The sequence below is a fragment of the Peromyscus californicus genome, unplaced genomic scaffold (genome assembly GCF_007827085.1).
Source record: "Peromyscus californicus insignis strain IS unplaced genomic scaffold, ASM782708v3 Scaffold_7__1_contigs__length_154581171, whole genome shotgun sequence".
Taxonomy (NCBI): Eukaryota; Metazoa; Chordata; class Mammalia; order Rodentia; family Cricetidae; genus Peromyscus; species Peromyscus californicus.
The window spans coordinates 80023371-80044288 of record NW_026294595.1 but is presented as its reverse complement, the minus strand read 5'-3'; the positions used below and the strand labels follow the sequence as shown (position 1 = coordinate 80044288).

At 36.9% G+C, this 20918-nt stretch overlaps 1 protein-coding gene across 4 annotated transcripts in view; it reads right to left on the bottom strand.

Annotated features, from left to right (window-relative positions):
• The window catches only part of Ccdc73 (coiled-coil domain containing 73), a 126567-nt gene that overhangs the window by 49462 nt on the left and 56187 nt on the right, over positions 1-20918 (bottom strand). Inside the window, exons 6-9 of one of the 4 annotated variants that reach the window (XM_052723917.1) lie at positions 20626-20700; positions 7953-7991; positions 4692-4827; positions 4377-4456 (exon numbers count right to left, since the gene is read on the bottom strand). In XM_052723917.1, coding sequence (XP_052579877.1) covers positions 4377-4456; positions 4692-4827; positions 7953-7991; positions 20626-20700 — 330 coding nt within the window. Of the gene's footprint in view, positions 1-4376; positions 4457-4691; positions 4828-7952; positions 7992-16178; positions 16280-20625; positions 20701-20918 lie in introns of those variants that run through there. The other 3 variants (XM_052723919.1, XM_052723918.1, XM_052723920.1) reach the window with 3 other exon arrangements.

Sequence of the window (20918 nt, the reverse complement as noted above, 5' to 3'; positions counted from 1 at the left end):
ACAATCTATACTTAAGTGTAGACCCCATGTCCAGCAGCTCTGGTGGTTTGAAAGAAAATGGCCCCCAAAGGGAGTGGCACTATTAAGAGGTGTGGCCTTGTTGGATGAAGTGTGTCACTGTGGAGGCAGACTTTGAGGTCTCATACATGCTCAAGTCACATCCAGTGAGACATCCTTTTAGACACATCCTGTTGCCTGCAAGATATAGAACTCTCAGCCCCTTCTCCAGCACCATGTCTGCCTGTATGCCACCATGTCCTGCCATGATGATAATGAACTGAACCTCTAAACTGTAATCCAGCCCCAATTAAATGTTTTCCTTTATAAGAGTTACATGGCCATGGTGTCTCTTGATAGCAATAGAAATCCTAACTAAGAAAACAGTCAACACAAAACAAACTCAGCGGTATTTCTGGAGGTTTTTTATGTCTCACAATGCTTTGTCTGGGCATTTTCTTTTTAACCTTGCAGATTTTTTGCTTATGTATTACGGTTTCTAATTTTGTTTTTATGGGTTTTTTGTGTAGGTGAACGTATGTGCCTCAGCCTCTGTATATGTTTCTTGTGGTTCCCCCAGCACCACCCCCTTTGGTTTTTTGTTTGTTTGTTTGTTTTGCTTTCTGTTTGTTTTGTCCTATTCTGGTTTTTTGTTTTTCATTTTATCTTATTTTGTTAATTTTTAGATGTCTGTTTATATTCTCATGAGAGAGAACAAGAATGTGTTTAGACTGGGGTGGGGAGGAGCTGAAAGGAGTTGGGGAGGGGAAACAGGAATCAGAATATATAATATGAAAAAAAACTATTTTCAATTTAAAAAGAGAGAAAATAAATGCTCTCAACACAGAAAAGAAAAGTACCATGAAGAATGCTTCTTTTGGACTCCTTAGTAGTCTGGACATAAATCCAGAAATGTACGTGCTCTAGAGAAAATAACAAAAGAAATTTCCAAACCTGAGGAAAAAAAAGAGAAAGTAAAAAAAAAAAAATTAAAGAATTATAACAACTATAATTGATGTCATATACATATACTGGCAATACAAGAAGGGGAAATGGAGGCCGGGCGGTGGTGGCGCACGCCTTTAATCCCAGCACTCGGGAGGCAGAGCCAGGCGGATCTCTGTGAGTTCGAGGCCAGCCTGGACTACCAAGTGAGTTCCAGGAAAGGCGCAAAGCTACACAGAGAAACCCTGTCTCGAAAAACCAAAAAAAAAAAAAAAAAAAAAAAAAAAAAAGAAGGGGAAATGGAACAAAACTAATATGGAAGCAATAATAACTGAGAATTTTCTGAAATGACTGTTAGACACCAAACTTCAAGTCCAGAAACCATAGAGAGTACCTAGCACAATGAATGCAAAACAGTAGAAACTACACCTAGGTTTACTGTAGAGGACAATCTCATAAACATAGAAAGATCCTCAACAAGGCATTAGCAGTTAGTTATCCTCCCAGATAACTCTAGCTTTAGTTAAACTGACATAAAACTAGCCAGCACAATATGGTCATAGGACATACAAGAAATCATGCTGGAACTGGACTGAAAGCTCCTCCCTGCTGGCTAGCTCACAGAGTACCAAAAGATGCTTGTAGGCTGCTGGGAAAGTGTCTTAGAATTTCTATCGCTATGATAAAATACCATGATCATAAACAACTTGGGGAGAAAAGGGTTTATTTCATCTTACAGTTTGTGTTCCATGATCCAAGGAACTCAGGGCAAGAACCTGGAGGCAGGAACAGATGTAAAGGCAATGGAGGAATGGTGCTTACTGGCTTGCTCAGTCTGCCTTCTCTTAGCAACCAGGACTACCAGTCCAGGGGCAGCACTGCCCACAGTGAGCTGGGCCCTCCCATATCAATCATCAATAAGAAAATGCATCATAGGCATGCCCACAGACTGATATAGTAGGGGCATTTTCTCAATTGAGGTTCCTCTTCTCAAAGTACTCCAGGTTGTGTCAAGCTGACATAAAACTACTCAGCTGTGTCCTGCATACAACATTACTAACTGGCCAGGCAAAGTGTACCCACTGGTGTCATAGTGGGTAGTCTGTTTCAGAAGTAACCAGCCACTTCTGATTGGATTTGGGGATGTTCCAGAAGAGGGAATTCACAGTTGGTACTCTAAGCCCATGGCTGAGAGGTTACAGGCCTTAGAGCAGTGGTGCTCAACCTGTGGGTCATGACGCTTTGAGGGTTGCATATCAGATATCCTGCATATTAGATATTTACATTACAATTCATAACAGTAGCAAAATTACAGTTATAAAGTAGGAACAAAATAATTTTTATGTTTGGGGGTCACTTTAATATTAAGAACTATATTAAAGGTTCGCAGCATTGGGAAGGGTGAAAAACACTGCCTTAAGGTACAAACTATTGCTGCTGTTTTGCTAAATGGGCAAGCTGCCTTCTAAATAACTATGTTTGTGTGCATAGGTTAGTGCTGCTGTCAGCTTTATTCAGAGGAGCCTCTTTCTACAGTGGCAGCAGTAACTGTAGAGGTTTATAACTGACCAAAGAAATGAAAATAAGTGTGAGATTAATGCTCTTCTATAAACAGGACATCTATTATCACCCTCTCTAAGACTCAGGGAATATCATGGAGAATGAGTAGAAAGAATTAAGAGCTGGAAGAAGGGCAGGGAGTCATGTGGAAAATGACTCCCAGGCATAAAGATAGCTGTTGCATTCCTGAATTTACAGAAGCTGTGATTGCTTGCAGAAGATTGGGGCCACCAACATCCTGTCATGGAGGAGAGGAGGAGCTTACAAGGCCCTGCCTCCACCTGAGAATTTATAGCCAGTTAATGGTTGCTGGAGGAAGAATAGACATTTCTGTGGTGTAACCATGGGTAAGATGCCCATGCTCCCTAATGAAACTCACAGTCATTTAAAAAAGAAAAAAACAAAGAAAGTAGAAGGAAGACTATTTGAGAAGAGAATTCTCAACGGTGTGAGGGAAACAAGAGAAGACAATGAGGGTTGAATGTAATCAAACACATCATATACATGCATTAGTATGTCCTCATGACACCCATTATAGTGATATATTTTAATATCTATTAATGAAAGACCCAAAGAGAGACTTGTGATATAACTAAATAAATGGAAAGTTGATCCATGTTCAAGGGCAGGAAGACAGTTTTGACAAGCTGTCATTCTTCTTCCTAACTTGATCAAGAGATTCAGTGCAACGTCAATCAAAAGAGCATGTTATTTTGTGGATATCAACATACTAATTCTGTAATTGTTAAAGAGATCAACACTACTGAAGAAAAAGCTTCCTGTTCTGCACACAATAGGAACAGTGTCCTAAGGATAAATCCCCATCCATTAAAGGCTCCAACTTGTGAAAATACAAACTTATTTGAAAGGAAGAGCCTGAACTAAGAATGTAGTTTTGGGAGAGTGTTGTTAGTTTCCCTATTCCTCTAAAGTAATTGCCTAGGAGAATGTTTCCCAAGGGTTAGCACATAGAAGCTGACAGAGTTGTGGTCCGCAAAGGACAAGATACATCTCCATCTGGCAGCAAAACTTGACAGTATTGTCCAAGCAATACTGGTTTTGTAGGCCTAAAAGATACAATATTGAAGGGGTCATGGTGTCTAGCTCCCTGATTCAAGAAAGTGATGAGGACAGACAATGTATGACAGGGTCAGAGTCCCTGCAAAGAGATCTTAAGAAGCCATTACATGATGTTCTAGGGGAGAACCCTAAGTAGAAATGGAGACCCCAGGATCTCAATTTGATGAGAATTAAAATCACCTGAGGGACACCCCTCTGGCCAAGCTTTTGGGAGATTATTTTGTTTGGGTCAAATGAAGTGAGAAGACCTTCCCACTGTATGTGGCACCATTCCCTTGGCTAGGATCCTTGATTGTATAAGTGGAGAAAGGGAGCTGAGCAAAAGTAAGCATTCTTCATAGTTCGTTTCTCATTGTAGGTGTGATGTGACCAAATGCTTCAACTCTTACTACCTTGACCTCCCTACCATCACAGCATATTACCTAGAACATACAAGTTACTTAGAGAAGAAGAAAGAAAGAAAGAAGGAAGAAATAAGGAAGGAAGAAAGGAAGGAAGGAAGGAAGGAAGGGGAAGCAAACTATCTATCTAGCTGACACAGTAAATTTTTATAGGCTATTCCTATTTCCATAAGAATATATACCTCTGATGATAAATTGAAGAAAAAATATTTTGAATGGATTGGAAAAAATAATGCATTATATTTGCCGTAGTCATACCTAACACTTATGAATTTATACTTTGCTAACTTCTACCAAAAAAAACTACTCAACTGTTTTCTAGTAAAATTCCATAATATCCTATAAGAGCAATTATTTTAGACTATAATTTTTGGCCTAATACATCAATCATACCTTCTTTAAACTGTCTATTTCAGATTCTTGTTTTTCATTTAGGGTGGAAAGTCTTTTGTTTAACTGTATTGCTTCTTGTACTGTAACATAAAAGATATTAGAAACAGATTTTATAAATTGTGCTTTTCAAAGAAGGTATCACTAATTTGGACAAGAAAACAGTCATAATGCAATGTATAAATCTAACTTAATTTAATATTTATTAAATTGCCACTTACTATTACTAGTATTAGGTAAGTTCAATTGACTAATAATAAGGAAATCCACTTAAATATTCCTTATTAAATATATAAACTTAGATAAGATAGCACCTACCATTTTGTTCTAACTTGGCATGATTCTCTCTCACCACTCCAAACTGATTTGTTATTGTAACATAGTATTTTTCAATTTCATTCAGTTGCTTGTGATAATCTTCTTTAGCTAGATGGTGTAAATGGGCCTTTTGTTCCTATTTTTTAAGAGTAATTTTAAAGTTATATATAAAATAAACATACACATACATGTATAACAACTTCTGATAGCTGTCCTCTGATTTCCATGTACATGTCATGGTACATGTATGTACAAAAATCTAATGATAATACATAATTTTTAAAATAGAATGACAAGGAGCCAGGCAGATGACTCTGTAGACAAAGGTACTTGCCACAAAGCCTGATGAACTGAGTTCAACCCCTGGGACCCACATGCTGGGAAGAGAGAACCAACTCTCACCAGTTTTCCTCTGACTTCTAAGTGAGCACATGCTCCACCCCACCCCATCCCCCACACACAAAATAAGAATGTAATAAAAAAAAAACAGAATGACAGGGACCAAGAACAATACTTTGTAATGACAGGAAGACAATGTAATAGCATAACAAATCTACTAAAACTAGAGACATAATTGGTAAAAGTTGAATCCTTCTCAGAAAGGTTAACACCATAAATTTATAAAAATTTATATCCACTTAGGTCATTACTATTATCAATTACTAAGCAATAAAAATAATGAACCATATTTAAATACCATTAATTCCTCACAAGAGAATTACACTAATTCTTAGCAAATATACAAAAATCTAATACAATTTCACTGGATTCTAATGGAATGTTTTCAAGTCAAGGATATTTTCACTTTAAATCCATACTTACATAGCCTTTAAGAGAACACTGTCTATTACATATTAATTTAGGATCCCACAACAGTCTCCTTAACCTTTCAGATAAAAAGCAGTAAGTAGTCATTCAAAATCCACAAACGTTAATAATCCTGTTAGTGAAAAATACAACAAAGTTTGGAGATTCCTTTCACAGGACTCCTTATTCATAGAACTCCACATATATTTAGCTGTGGTATACTTATTCCAAAAATCCTTTGCTTGACATCAAAGTGGAATCCAAGGAAAACGAAGTTTCATTGATCTGCACAATAGAATTCTGCCTTTTAGATACTCCAGACTATTCACTGGTCATGATAAATAAATACTATTAAGACTTCTAAATCACATGGGCACCTATAGCTGTCTGGGCCATATATGGCCATTTGAACCTGTGGGCACAAGGAATGTACACTGTGCACAGACACAAATATATACAGGTCAACACTACAAACTAAAACATTTTATTCTAAAAGAAAGTATATTGTCACACTGAATTATATCAAAGCTTTCAACACTGAAACTTTGCTTTAATTTGATAAAGAAAAAGATATCCTTCCTCTAAGTCTTTCCTTAAAGGAAAGTAATATATAAAAAGAGAAGTCAAACATGGTTTAAAGGGCATTGGACAAGGTTTTACTTCATTAAGCAGATAGTAGTTACAGTCATGATGGTCATCTGTAACTTTAACTATACACAATATCAGCTACTTGCTACACTATATATGATGGGATTTTTCTCAGTGACCAACTTGTAGCAATGGCTCATTTGATGTTCCAGATTTACTCTTCAATGTATTTTGTTATATTCTTATTGGTAATGACCATGACTTTTCCAAGGTGAGATAGACAGAAAAATATTTTGATCCATGATGTGTTTGTTAGTTTCTGTAGGGGCATATCTCCACCTTTACAGGGAAGTCAATTTCTTGAACTTCCTGTAGACTGGCATTTACTAGAAGTTAAGTGCTCACCTCTATGGAGTCACGGACATCTTTACAATTTCTCAATACTATCTTGAAGTTACTTATTTTAAGGCACTCTGCTGTTCTACAAGTTCTGTCTGGACACTATTGGAATGTCTATCCTATTTACTGGCTTGTCCATAGTGCTAAATAGTATAGAAGACAATGTACTACTTTCATAAAATAAGATTAACATTAAATAAAGGTCATGTGAATTATATAAGAATAGAATAATAAATTAAGAATTGTAAGACAAATAAATATAGGAATGTTTAGAAAAATATGGTTTTTAACTTTTACATAAAAATACTGTCCCTGAATGGGCATAAAATATTCAATGTACTCAATATATAAGATAATTTTAATGAAAAGTGAAATAATGCTTTCAACTGTTAGGAAAAATACGACTTATCATTCACACACTAACAAAAAACTTGGAGCTATTTCTGTGTTTTTTTAAAAATGATGAGTATCTGTTCAATGAAATTTTAAACTGGAATAAAATAAAATACATTTTATGTGGCCTTTGATCCTTCACTTGTAGCCTTATCTCCCAGGTCAAAGGGCACATTATTCAATTTCTCTATAGTTTGTGTAAACCCACTGTAGCGTTGAAGATGACTTTCAGCACAAATGTCACGGTACTTACAGCTAAACTGGAATCTAGTTTTTCAGCTTCTTAATTAAAATCACAGTTTAAAATAGTCTGACAATATTATCTTTATTCTCTCCAGCTGAATAGCAACAGAATTTTCACATCTTTTATTCAATCAAGCCTAACAATCTTCCTATGAGTTCTTTTATTTTTAACACCTCAAACAATTTCAAGAGGCAAAATATTTAATATGATATTCAATGTTATAGCAACGATCTTCATTTTTTATCTATGTGATAGCCAAAGAATACTCAAAAATTAATTTTACTTGCTTTACAGTCTATTCCAAAGAATGAAGATTAGAATAGCATAAGCCCACCCAAGAAGCCTTCTGAAGATTTAAGTAAATACAGTGAGAATTATGTTTAATTAAAACCACACCAAAAATCCCAACAACAACAAAACCTCTTTCTAAATCAAATACAGCTACAAGGGAGAATATTTAAAAATAAGTATTCCATGAAATGTTATTCTGTAAAATAAATACTAATTTTACTTGCGTAGAAATAAAAAACAACAAATACTTACTTGAATAATAACCATATCCTAAATGTAGAACAATGAAGAGTGAACACTGCCACATATTTTATTTATTTGTAATATGTAAGCACTAAGAAATCTGCAAGTAAATTTGCAAAATTGATCTAAGCTATAATGACTTTGAAATTGTGGCAGGTCTTTAAACTGTAATAATACCCAGTATCAACTTTCTAGGATTTTTTTTAACTAAAAGAGTCACATTTATATTACAGTATTACTATGTATTTTGTGTACTAACAAAAGTGGTAAAAATATATATTATGTAATTTTCTTACCATTTCGCTTACTTTCTTCTGTAAAGAATATTGAGAAACCTTGAAAAATGAAGAAAAATCTATTAAAATTCTTTACTATAAATTCCTTCTGACATCAAAACTACACACTACCAAATGTGGCATTTATCTTCTATTACAACTTTTAGTGAATTATTTTTGAAATTTTTATAGTAACTCTCTCCCTTACAACACCAGTACATTCAAGCCAGCACAGTGTCTTGTGCCTACAATCCCAATACTTGGAAGGAAGGCTGAAACCAGCCTGGGTTACATAGTTGAGATCCTGTCTCAAAAACTACATTCATTGCCTTTTCTCATAAGATATTTACAGGACTACTATCAATACATATGTTCCTGGGATAGTACATAGATAAAACAGATCCTTGGCCGTAAGAGGGTATTTTCTGCTCCAATGAGAGTAGCCAGACAGTAAGCGGTAAGAACTACACCATGTTAAAGAATGATGACTACTAAAAAATCATAACTACTAAAAAACTGCATCTGGTAGAGTTTGATACTTCACATTAGGTGTTCACTGAAAGAAATATTAAAGAACAAATAACACAGGAATAAAAACTATTTTAAGTACAAAAAAAAATCTCATGACCTTCAATGAGTACTGAATACTTCATTATTTCTGGGCTTCAAAGAGTTCGGAATTTAAAGGAGAGCTAGTGGGATATGATAGATGTCCCAGTCTGTAGGTCTCTTAAAACTTGTAATGCTATATAAAACATAGCAGTCCAATGTTTACCTAATCCCACTCGTGTTTATAGGTTTACCTAATTTTCAGCTTTTTAACATTGTGAATTATCCTGGAATGTGCTTCTATTTGAATTTTGTAGTTAATCATTTTAGTAGAATAAATTTCAAAAAGCAGAATTTCTAAGGTTTGTTCTTTAAAAAAAAAAATTACAAAGCTTCTTTTAATACTTTGGACTCAGAAGGAGTCAGCTCCTCACTCCCAGGGATGGCCCAGAGGGAGAGAAGCCACCTGAGGGAAGGAAGCACAAGAGGGACTCGCTGCAGACTCGCAAAGGACATGCCATCCATGCTGGGACCTGTGAGCACTACCGGAAGAACAGGTATATGGCGGGCCTGGTGCCAGGCACACGGGCGAGGGGCCCAGAACTACAGGGGTTCCGTGACTTCCTCATTTCCTTCTTCTGCTTCGGCTGCAAGATCTCCAAATTCCCGGGACAAGCAGTGATGGGCATTCTGCCTTCTCCACTTTCTGACAGCAACAGAAGCCTCTCATCTCTGGGCCTTCTCTTAACGGAGTGTTGCTCTGCTTCTTCAGATTTTTCTGGCAGGCCAGCTCACATTGGATACATTGTTGTCTTTAAAAATTGTCACTTAGTCCTTCAGAATAGCTGACCAAGCTAAACTCTAACCAGCCATGTATGAATTCTCATTTTCTTCAATATACTTACATTTGTTAAACTTTAAGAAAAATAAAGTAACTGCTTCACATTCACTATGAAACAAATGCCTTAGCCAGCTGCCATAACCTCAACAGAATAGGTTATGTGTAAGTCACTTCTTCAGTAAATACTGAATGCTTGCCCCCTGTAAGGAAAGTACATTAATGTAGGTACTGGGGGTAACAACAAATGGACCCAGGAAAAGCTTGCCCACTTTTATGCTGAGGAAGATAAACCATAAATAATGTAAGTAAGTTAAAATACATGGCATATTAGATATTGATAAGTGCTAAAGAAAAGTAATCAGGAAAAGCAGTTTCATTGCATGGTCAGTAAAGACCTTCCTGAGACAGCAATTTTTGATTGAAGTCATGAGATAGAAGGAAGAATATTTCAACAAGTTCAAAGGCCTTAACACGGTCAAAAACCTTTTTTTATATCTTTGTTTCAAAGAACTAGAACACTCATGTGGAAAGAAGGAGGTAAATGGGAAAAATAGCCAAAGTTGACCTCAGAGACAGCAGACTGCAAATCATTGTCAGCCTTGTAATTTGTAGTGCTGCTTAGATTTTTGCACATTCACTAGGGACCTTCAAGCGAATAGGCTAACTGTGGTACTGTGTTCCCCCAAATACTGTGCACCCTAATAAACTTATCTGGGTCAGAGACAGAACAGCCACAATATTAAACATAAAGGATAGGCAGTGGTAGCACATGCCTTTAATCCTAGCATTCCAGAGGCAGAAATCCATGTGTTCAAGGATACAGCCAGGCATAGTGACTCATCACACCTTTAATCCCAGAAAGCAAGCCTTTAATCCCAGGGAGTGGTGGTAGAAAGCAGAAAGGTATATAAGGTGTGAGAACCAGAAACTAGCAGCATTTGGCCTGGTTAAGCATTTTGGCTGGTTAAGCTTTCAGGCTTTGGAGCAGCAGTTCAGCTGAGAGCCATTGGGATGAGAACACAGAAACTTCCAGTCTGAGAAAATAGGACCAGCTGAGAAGTTGGCCAGGTGAGGTTAGCTGTGGCTCATTCTGTTTCTCTGATCTTCCAGTTCACCCCAAAACCTGGCTCAGGTTTGATTTTATTAATAAGAACTTTTAAGATACCTGCCATAGCTGACTGCTGTTGTAAAGGATTACTCTGACTTACATTAGCTCAAGGAGTGAACAGAGACAATGCTGTGAACATATGTTATTATAACTGGCCAGTAATTTACACAAATAGTGGGAGCATACATTTACTTTGTACGACATTATGACATGATACTGTGATCTGCAAAGTTAATGCTTGAGAACTGTGTAAATTATACAAAAAATGCATAATATCTAAAACTCATTATATACATGTATTAAACTATCAAGGAACAAAAAGTAAAATTTTTAAAGTTGTCATAAAAAGATAATACATATTTTAATCAAAGTATATGTATCTGTTTCTGAATAGAGTTGAAACCCAAACTAAGTATAAATAAAATAAACACTATATAAATAAAATGCAGTATACTAAAGACTGAAAATTACCCATGTATCTATAAAGCAGTCCACTTCCACCTGGATAATTAGTACATTTAAATCCTCAGCCCAGGCTAGAAGATTACCAGGATGCAACTGCCTAAACACAGTACCTATGAAAGCATAAACCAGTCTTCATCTCTACTAACTGACAGATAGGAACTCACAAATCTAAAAAGCCTCTACACAGCAAAGGAAACAATTAACTGAGTTAAGAGACAACCTTCAGAATTAGAGAAAATCTTTGCTAGTTATCCTTAAAAGGATTAATATCTAGACTATACAAAGAACTCAAAAAATTAAATAGCAAAAAATCAAATAACCCACTCAATAAATATGCTAATAAAATAAACAAATAGTTCTCAAAAGATGGAGTACAAATATAAAAAATTTTTACTCTTGCTAGTTATCAAAAAACACAAACTAACTGTATACCATCCCACCCAGTCAGAATGACAGTCATTTAGGAAACAAGTAACTCAAGGCATGGTTGTGCACACCTCTTTAATCCAAGTACTCACAAGACAGGAAGAAACAGATCTCTGTAAGTTCAAGACCACCACCTGGTCTATGCAGCAAGTTACAACCCAGTCAGGGTTTTACAATGAGACCTTGTCTCAAAAAGAAAAAAAAAGTTTCCCAAGGAAGTGCACAAAAGGGAACATCATACTATTGATATGAATGTAAACTAGACCAGATACTATGGAAATCAGTATCTCCCATATGATCCAGCTATATAGAGCCTGGGTATTTATCCTGAAAACCCCACATCAGAGATACTTGCACATCAATGTTTACTGCCTCAGTCCCATAATGGCTAAGTTGTGGAATAAAGCCAGACTGGGTAAAGAAATATGGTATACATTAAAATAAAATTTTTAGCTATAAAGAAAAATTAAATTATGTGGTTTCCAGGAAAATGGACACAACTGGAGATGATCATATTAAGTAAACTAAATCAGTCTCAGAAAGACAAATATCATAGGTTTCCTTTCATTTGTGGTTCATAGGTTTTACATAATACATAAAATCGCATGTATATATGACATGAAAGTAGATGCAGAACCAGGGGAACAGGAAGGACTAACAGGGAAGGGAGGAATGGGGAAGATAGGTTAGTATATATATATTTATATGAAAAATATCCATATGTAGCCCAGTAGCATGTGTAATAAATATAAGCCAATGAGCTGTTCCTAATTGCAAAAACATTCAGTACACTGATACAAGGAAACTTGCTTTTTGCTAGATCTCTAGTTCAAAAATAAAAGCTATGCCATGAAAAACTGAAACTCTTACCTTTAGTATAAAGCATATAAAGGATGTGTACACTCCCTGCATGCACACACAACCAAGGGATGATCACTAACATTTTGAGATTCAGGGGGGAAAAGGAAGTATCATAAACGAGTTCTGTAGGGAAAGTTACATGACATAATTTCACCAGAAAATGTACTTCCTGTGAAGAGGGACTAGCAAGTTAAAATTTATGAACCACATCAAATACAAAGACCTCCAAGGGGAAAAACTCAGCAGGCAGGCACTGCAAACAGGAAGACTTGACCCCCAATAATTAGAGATAAGAGATAAAAATCTCAAAGATATAAAATTATTTTATATGACTAAAGACATAAAAGACAAAGTAAAAAGCATGAGAAAAGTATAAGATACTATAAAAAAGGCAGATTTAAAAGTGTACCAAATTGAACTTCTATAAAACAGAAATGTAGTTATAAAATAAAAAACTTAATGGATAAGTTATATGACAAATAAAACACAGTTGAAAAATTAACGAACTAGAAGATAAATGTAAAGAAATGGCATAAACCGCAGCAAGCCCCCAGAGATAAAGAGTGTGAGAGTACAAAGACATGAAAGGCACACTGAGAAGACTCAAAATGCATCTTCTATGAAAATGGAAAGAAGAAAAGATGATGATTATTGGGGAAGGTAAAACTTGAAGTCATCACACTTTAGATTCTTAAATGATCAAAAATATTAATTTCACATCACAAAATAAATACTTGGAATTGGGAGGATGCTAAATACTTTGGTAATAAGAATTATTATGAATCCACTCAGAGAGCTGTAAGTCTCATTTTCAAGATTTTAAAACTACATATTCAGTTTCATAGCAAAACTGAGAGAAAAGTACAAATATCCCATAGACTCCCTGTTCTCACACATGAGCAACCTTCCCAACTATTAACTTCTCTTTCTCTCCCTCCCTCCTCTCCTCCCACACACAAATTATGCGCCTGTTACAATTACCGAACCTATAATGACACATTATCACTCAAAGTCCACAGTTCACAACAGGGTTCACTCTTGAACATTCTATGGGTCTGAACAAATGAATGATATGTACCCAGCATTACAGCACCACACAGAATATTTCCACTATTAACATGCCCCATACTCTTTTTTAATTTTTTTCCCTCTGCTTTTTAAAAAAGAATTTTTAATTTTGTAAGAAATAGCCAAATTGTCTCCACAACAATGAACATTCTGGTTGCTATCCATCCCTGCCAGTACTTATGTTCTGGATTTTGGTTATTCTAATTGAAGTATAGTGTTATTTTTGACACTTTTCTTTGCAATTCCTTCATGGTATATGATGTGGAACATCTTTTTATATGTGCATATGCCATCTGTCTGTGTATCTTTGGTAAGGTTTTTGTTAAGATCTACGGCATATTTTTTCATTTGAGTTGTTTTCCTCTACTGAGTTTTAAGAGGAAACTTAATGTGATGGGTAGCAGTCTGAATGAGGAGTGCCTTTTGTAAATATTTTCTTTTTATCTGTAGCTTGTCTTTCACTATGTTAAAAGTCTTTTGAAAAGCAGAAGTTTTTCATTTCCGTGAAGCCCAGTTCACCAATCACTGCATGGATCATTCCTATGGTCTGGTACCTAGAAAGTTATTATCAAACCCACCTAGATTTTCTCCTACATTATTTTCTAGAATTGCTATAGTTTTGTATTTTACACTTTGGTCTATAATCCATTTTAAGTCTTGTTTTGTTTTGTTTTGTTTTGTTTGGGGGGGCTTTTTATTCTTTTAAGTTATTTTTGTGACAAATGTATGTCTGTGTCTAGAATCATTTTTTCACATGAATGCCCAGCTGTTCCAGCATCATTTGTTGATGAGGATGTTTTTCACCTTTTGTGATACATGTCCTCTGTCCTCCTGATGAAAACATTATTCAAATGGCTAAGACTTATTTATTCATGGACCGATACATACACAAACTCACAGCTCCGAGAATTCTGTTCTCTTTCATCAATGTGATTGGGTGAGGCCTAAGACCATTAAACTTCAATAGTAGAAAAAGCAAATTATTAAATGTGCCTTCATATCTACAAGAGTCATTCATGTCTTATAGTCAATAGGAATAGTAAGTTTAAAGTTAGTGAGAAAATAGTGAGAGAGAGCTATAGAGGTCATTTATCTCCTTAGTCCCTTTCCAGTTTTATCACATTCTACCCATCTTCTTCATGCTTCTGGAGAATCAGTGAAGCCGACTCCTCTTCTTGTTCACTCCTATTACACAGAGTAGATAATGGACATACTTTATTACTCTATAGAAGTGATCTTGTTTGGGAAATACTAATATAGTCCAACTTCCTCACTTAAAGGAAACCTGAAGTTCAAGAAGAGTGTGTCCTGCCACAAAAGCATCAGCAAAGTTATCTAGCCCTTAGACACATTTTGTTAGGGAAAGTCTCTCATTTGTTAAGTAAATCCTCCCTTTGAAATCAACTAGGTACCATACTTATACAGAAAGGGAACACATTCAAATAATCTATCACAGCAAAAATCATTGCTTTTCTTATTTTCTTTCTCTTTTGGGGTATATGGTTTTCTGTTTCTATTTGGTTTGTAATTCAATGGATAGAAGAAGCCCTTGGCTATGAGCTCCACAATGAAAGACGCTATCCAGTTATTCATGGTAGCCAGCACCTGGTAAAGTACTGCATTACAAAAGGACAAGAGAGGAAGGAAACTAAGTAACCCGGGAAGTAAAGGAGGAAGGGGAGCAGTTCTGTGTTATAAGGTCTTTGCCAGGTGGGTTTGTGTCAGATCTGTACCTGAACGGGAGCTTTACCTGAGCGCCTTCAAGTTGGGGTGGGGGAGATGGGACTCACAGGACCCTTCATTGCTCTACTTTGTTCAGGTATCATGTCTAATAGATCAGGTATTGTGCAGTATGTCACCTGTACTACGGCACCAGCAAGACAAAACATGTCCTTAGACCTGTTCAAGGGTCAGCCATATGAAGAAATTTCTTTTGCTTTGAAAATACTCATTATTGAAATAATTAGATGTTGTATATATGACAGCAACCAAAATAATCTAAAAAGAATAAATTACTTAAATCAAAATTAGCATGCTTTTTTGAAAATATTTTAGTAGGAAAAATTATTAATTTTTTCAATATTTACCAAAATTTAAGTTGGGCCTAAAGATATGGTAAGAAAACACAAATTAGAAAGGGTGCTTTTATAATAGATACAGTATTAGTGATTTCTATTTTCTCTCTTTTTTTTAAGCAGACTTAATTCACATTATTTTTCTTCTATAATAACCCTTATGTGGTGGCCACAGCTGGAGCCTGGGTCCTCTAAACAGAGACTTTGGTGTGGGTTTTCACAAGATGGTCAGTGAATTCCTGATCAGAAGACATGGTGAACACAGTCTCTTTCCAGAGGTTGGGGGTCAGGTAGCTATAGGTCTTAGAGATGTCATCAAAGGTGGCCTTGGAAAAGTTGCCTAGAGTGGCAGTGCAGCCCCTGGCTGATCAATACCGGCCATCATCAGTAGCTTCTTGGGCACAGGAGCAAAGACAATGCCAGTGCCTCTAGGGGCAATGACGAGGGGCACCAACACAGAGCCACAGTGGCCTGTCACATTTCACAGAACAGTGTGGGGCTTGCCAATCTTGTTCCCTCAGTAGCCTCTCCACAAAGGAAAAATGGAAAGCTTGGCCAAGATGATGGCCCCTCGGATGACAGTGACTACTTTCTTGGAGTGCTTAACACCAAGACCAACATGACCACTGTAGTATCCAATAGTGATAAAAGTCTTGAACCTGGTCTACTGGCCAGCCCAAGTCTGCACTGGCATGATCTTTAGAACCTTTAGGGATGTGCCCAGGAAAAACACTCATTATCTGATTCCTTAATGGGCAGGGAGAACAGGTAGATCTCCAGGGACTTGATCTTCATGTCTTTAACCTGTCAGCCCAGCTTGATGATGGGGATCCATTCCTTGTCTTTGACTTTACCTTCACAAGCCCCATGGCCTCAACCATGGCCATGGCCTCAACAACAACTGTGGCTCCTAAAACTGCTGCTGAATCCTCCTTGGAAGCAGCCGTGGCCTCATAATGTCCTCCGGGCCCTCCCACTGCATCGGCATCATCCACCATTTGATGTTTACAAGGAAGAAGAAAGAAGAGGAAGAGGAAGAGAAAGAAGAAGAGTTAATGTGCTATAAAATGGAGTCACAGTGAATCCCCATTACATAAGTGGTGAGAAATGACATGGGGAGAGGAAGTAAAATATGTATCTGTACATATGCCACAAGGTAGTAGTCCAGAGATGATCTTTGTGAACATAAAAGTTTATGCTGTCTTTGATTGGTGAGATTTCAAAACACACTAGCAGTATTTAAGGATCTCAGAGTGTCTGCCCTGAATTGACATGTCCTCTGACTGTCTTACTGCTCCACATGGAGTCTCCTCTCCTAGTAAAACTAGTGTCTCCACAGTTCCCTTTGTGGACTGTATCCAGCGACAGCCCTTGCCTCTTGTCACCTCCCTTCTTTAGCCTGGGGAAAGACATCTCCCAACTCCACTGTGGAGGAGCTGAGTGGAGAGATGTGGCCCGAGGTCCTCTTCCATAAGCTTTCTGACTTTATTCCTGGTAGAAATGATGTCATGATCTCTTTTAACGATGGTACTCTAAGGCAGGTTTTCAAACTCAGCACTGCTGATGTGTTAGGCTGGACAGTTCTTTGTTCTCAATGGCTGTCTTGTGCTTTGAGTTGGAGTATGAGGTAGCATCCCTGGACTCTGCCTGCATCTACTGTCACAGAATTCTCTAGGCCAGTGGTTCTCAACCTGTGGGTCTCAACCTCTTTGGCAAACCTCTGTCTCCAAAAATATTTACATTAGGATTCATAACAGTAGCAAAATTATATTTATGAAGTAGCAAAAAAAATAATTTTATGGCTGGGGTCACCACAACCTGAGGAACAACATTAGGAAGGTCGAGAACCACTGCTCTAGGCACTGCAACATGTTCCCTGGGGAGCGAATGGTCAGCTAAGAAACCTTGCCTGTGAGGGCTCCTCAATTCTTCCTAGATTTCTGGAGACAGGGTTTGGGTCTTTAGCCATATGTAGGTGGGGTCATGTGAAACCTCATCTTGTAAACGGGACACTGTCAAAGTAACTACAAACTCTGCAGCTGTGCATACTGGCACTAGATTACAGCATCAGGCTCTCCCAACAGTCAGTTAGGGGACAGGGGATGGACTCACAGGGCCCTATCATATACTGCTGATCTGCTGGCAACTGGCAGATTTTAGGAGAGGAGAGGAACGATATCCAGGTGGATAACCACTGGTGAGCTCACCAGGCTCTGATAGTCAGTTCAAAACTCAGGTTGACATAATCGGCCCTGATGAAATTCTGTGGGGCACTAAACAAAAACAAAACTAGCAAATAGGAAAAGAGATTTATTGGAGGGTGTTGGTTGGAATAGGAGGGAAATAAGAGAGGGTAGAAGAGAACAGGATCAACAGGCACATGTATGAAATCATGAAAGAACAAAATTTACTAATTAAAAAGAAGAATAAACTAGAGAAAAATTTAGTTAAAAATTCCAGAGATGATAAAGAAATAGAGGCAAGAAAAAAGTAGTTCACAGAAAAACAAAACAAAAATTAAATATAGACTCTTAATCAATAATCATACCTCACCCTTTATTTAATTTCTCTAAATAATGTTTTATATTTTGCAATCAGAAAAAGTATTCACTCCTAATACTTTAAGCATTTTCTAAGAACAAAAACTTTGTTCTCTACAACTCCAATACCAATTATACCCATAGGAATAGTAACAATAATTCTTATAGTCTAACAAATAGTTCTACCCAAATCTCCCCAACTGAAAGCTTAATTGTTTGTATGGTCGTGTCTTTCCTCGGTACAGGATCTAGTCAAGGTTCATATATTGCATATAATTTCTCTCTAAGCAAAAGTATTCGACCCTTAGGTTTTTTGATGCCAATGAATATTTTTTTTCTTTTTTGATACAAGGTATGTATGTGGCATAGCCCATGATTACCTCAAACTCATACCCTCCTGTCTCAGCCTTCTAAGGGCCAAACTTAAAGGTGTGTGCCACTATTACTTCACACTGACAGTTTTTAATATCCCAGGTCAGCTGTTTTATGGGATATCCAATAGTATAACTGAACATCTTTTGTATTTTCTATGAGACCGAGAACAAGTTAATGGCAAAAGCTATAGTTCCTTAGTCTGTATGTTTGCAGAAAATAAGTAATTTACATGTAGCAAATATTCAGGTAATGCTAGAATTTTGTTTTGTTTTTTGAGACAGTCTCATTGTTTTGTCAGTGTTAGATTGGTATAAGCTTGCTGTAAAAAAAAAAGAAATTACACAGATAAAGGTATGTGCTCCTTATGTCACAGTAACACTGAACCCAAGGAACCCATCATTAGCAATTTTATATTTGATCTTCTGATTTGCTCTTTGTAAGTAATGCTATCTATATGGTAATACTTTGAAATCATGGAAACATCTTCTGCAATAATCTTCCCGTTTTAATTTCATTTTATTTTTTGTAGGCTTAAGGCAGAAATCTTTCCCCTTTTCTGCTCACTGCTGTATCTGTCCCACTAAGAAAAGTGTTTGGTACACAGCAGACTTTCTATGATCATGTACTGAATAAATTACCAGTATGAGACTGAACAATTTAAGGGCAAAAGCTACAATTTCTTAGTCTTTAAATCTACAGAAAAATCAGGACTTCACATGTGTAGGGGAAAAGGGCCAGCCAAAGAAACACACCCTGACCCTGAAACCAGAGTCAATGGAAGAAACACACCCTGACCCTGAAACCAGAGCCAATGGAAGAAACACACCCTGACCCTGAAACCAGAGCCAATGGAAGAAACACACTTTGGCCCTGAAACCAGAGCCAAGGAAACACACTCCGCCCCTGACCTGAGGTTTTCTGCCTCAGCACAAAAACCAGTCAATCCCTGAGCACAACATCCAGCCAATCTCTGAGCTTGTCCATGCTTGAGGATTGAAATCCGACCAATTCCCACCCTGAAAATCTTTATCCTGGAAAAACTTTGCCCCTAAAAAGCTCTGTGCCTGTTCAGTTAGAAGCTGCCTTTTTCACCCTGGCAGAGGCAGCGATCTCCTGGATTCCTCCCTCCCATAAATCTCTTGAATGAGTTTTAGGTGAAGACCTTCTTTCCACAGAGTGGAGCAGGACAGAGAAATACAACTTCCGCCAGAAAAGGAGCAAACAGCTATATTTTTGTGGGGGGTTTCCCCCTTAGCAGAGCGGAGCAGAGAAATGACAACTTTCCCTAGAGCACAGAAGCAATGCACATCTCTGAGGGGAACCTCCCTTAGCAGAGTGGAGCAGAGCTGAGCTGTAATGGCTCTCTGGGAGAGGAGCAGGATTGGTACATTCCTTTGGGGAAACCATCCCCACAAGAACACTGCTATAAGTATAACCTGGCTTCTGACAGCCAGAATACCTTTATCTTTAGAGCTGTAACACTTACAACATGTAGCAAATATTCAGTTAATGCTAGAATTTTGCTTGGTTTTGTTTTTTGAGACAGGGTCTCTCCTTTTATGTAGCTATAGCTATCCTAAAACTCACTATGTAGATTGGACTGGCCTCAAACTCAGAGATCTACCTTCCCCTCTCTCCCAAGTGCTAGACTATTAATTTTTAAAGACCACATATAAATTGTAACATAGAGGCCATACTTGTTTTCCTCACACATGAAATATTAAAAACTACAGCTATTTACCTATTGTGGCCATTTGAATAAGAATGGCCCCCATAGGCTCAAATGCTTAGTCACCAGTGGGTGGCACTATTTGAGAAAGATTAGGAGGTGTGGCCTTGTGACAGCAGATGTGGCTTTGTTGGAGGAAGTGTGTTACTGGGAGTGTGGACTTTCAGGCTTCAAAAGCCCAAGCCAGACTCAGTCTCACTCTCTCTGCCTTTGGAACAAGATGCAGAACTCTCAGCTACTTCTCCAACACCATGTCTGCTTGTGTACTACCATGCTCTCCACCATGATGATAATGGACTGACCTCTAACAGGTAAGCAAACCTCCAATTAAATGATTTCATTTACAAGAGCTGCCTTGATCATGGTGTCTCTTCACAGGAATAAAACAGCAACTAGGACACCTATATTACAGCAATAAATAATGAAGGCTACTTTAATGCACATATACTATAGGTATATGTGTATTCTACTTAATACATGTATATACTATTTAATATACTATAATATTTATCAAACAAAAATTCAAATTTCAAATTATTGTATTATATAAAATTATAATGTAATATAAATATTATTAGCTTTGCTAGCAATGTTGAATGGTATTTTATTGACACAATACTAACAGAAAATTGATTTTTAAATAGTAAGTTACTTTACCTGCAATGTTTTTAATGTTTCCTTCAAACCTTCAATTTCTTTTTCTTTGATTTCTGAAGCAAGTTTGTATTTTCCCTTTAAGAAAAAAAATCACACTTCAATATTTTATTTTTAGTGTAAATATAAAAGGAGAAAATAGAACTCAAGAACCAAAACCTGTATTTTAAACCTAATATTTCACAGACTTTAAACATACATCTATATGACAGAGTATACTTCTAATAGCCTTTGAACATCAAAACACTGCAATAACCTTTATATAATAATCATAAAATAAAATATTCTAACTATGA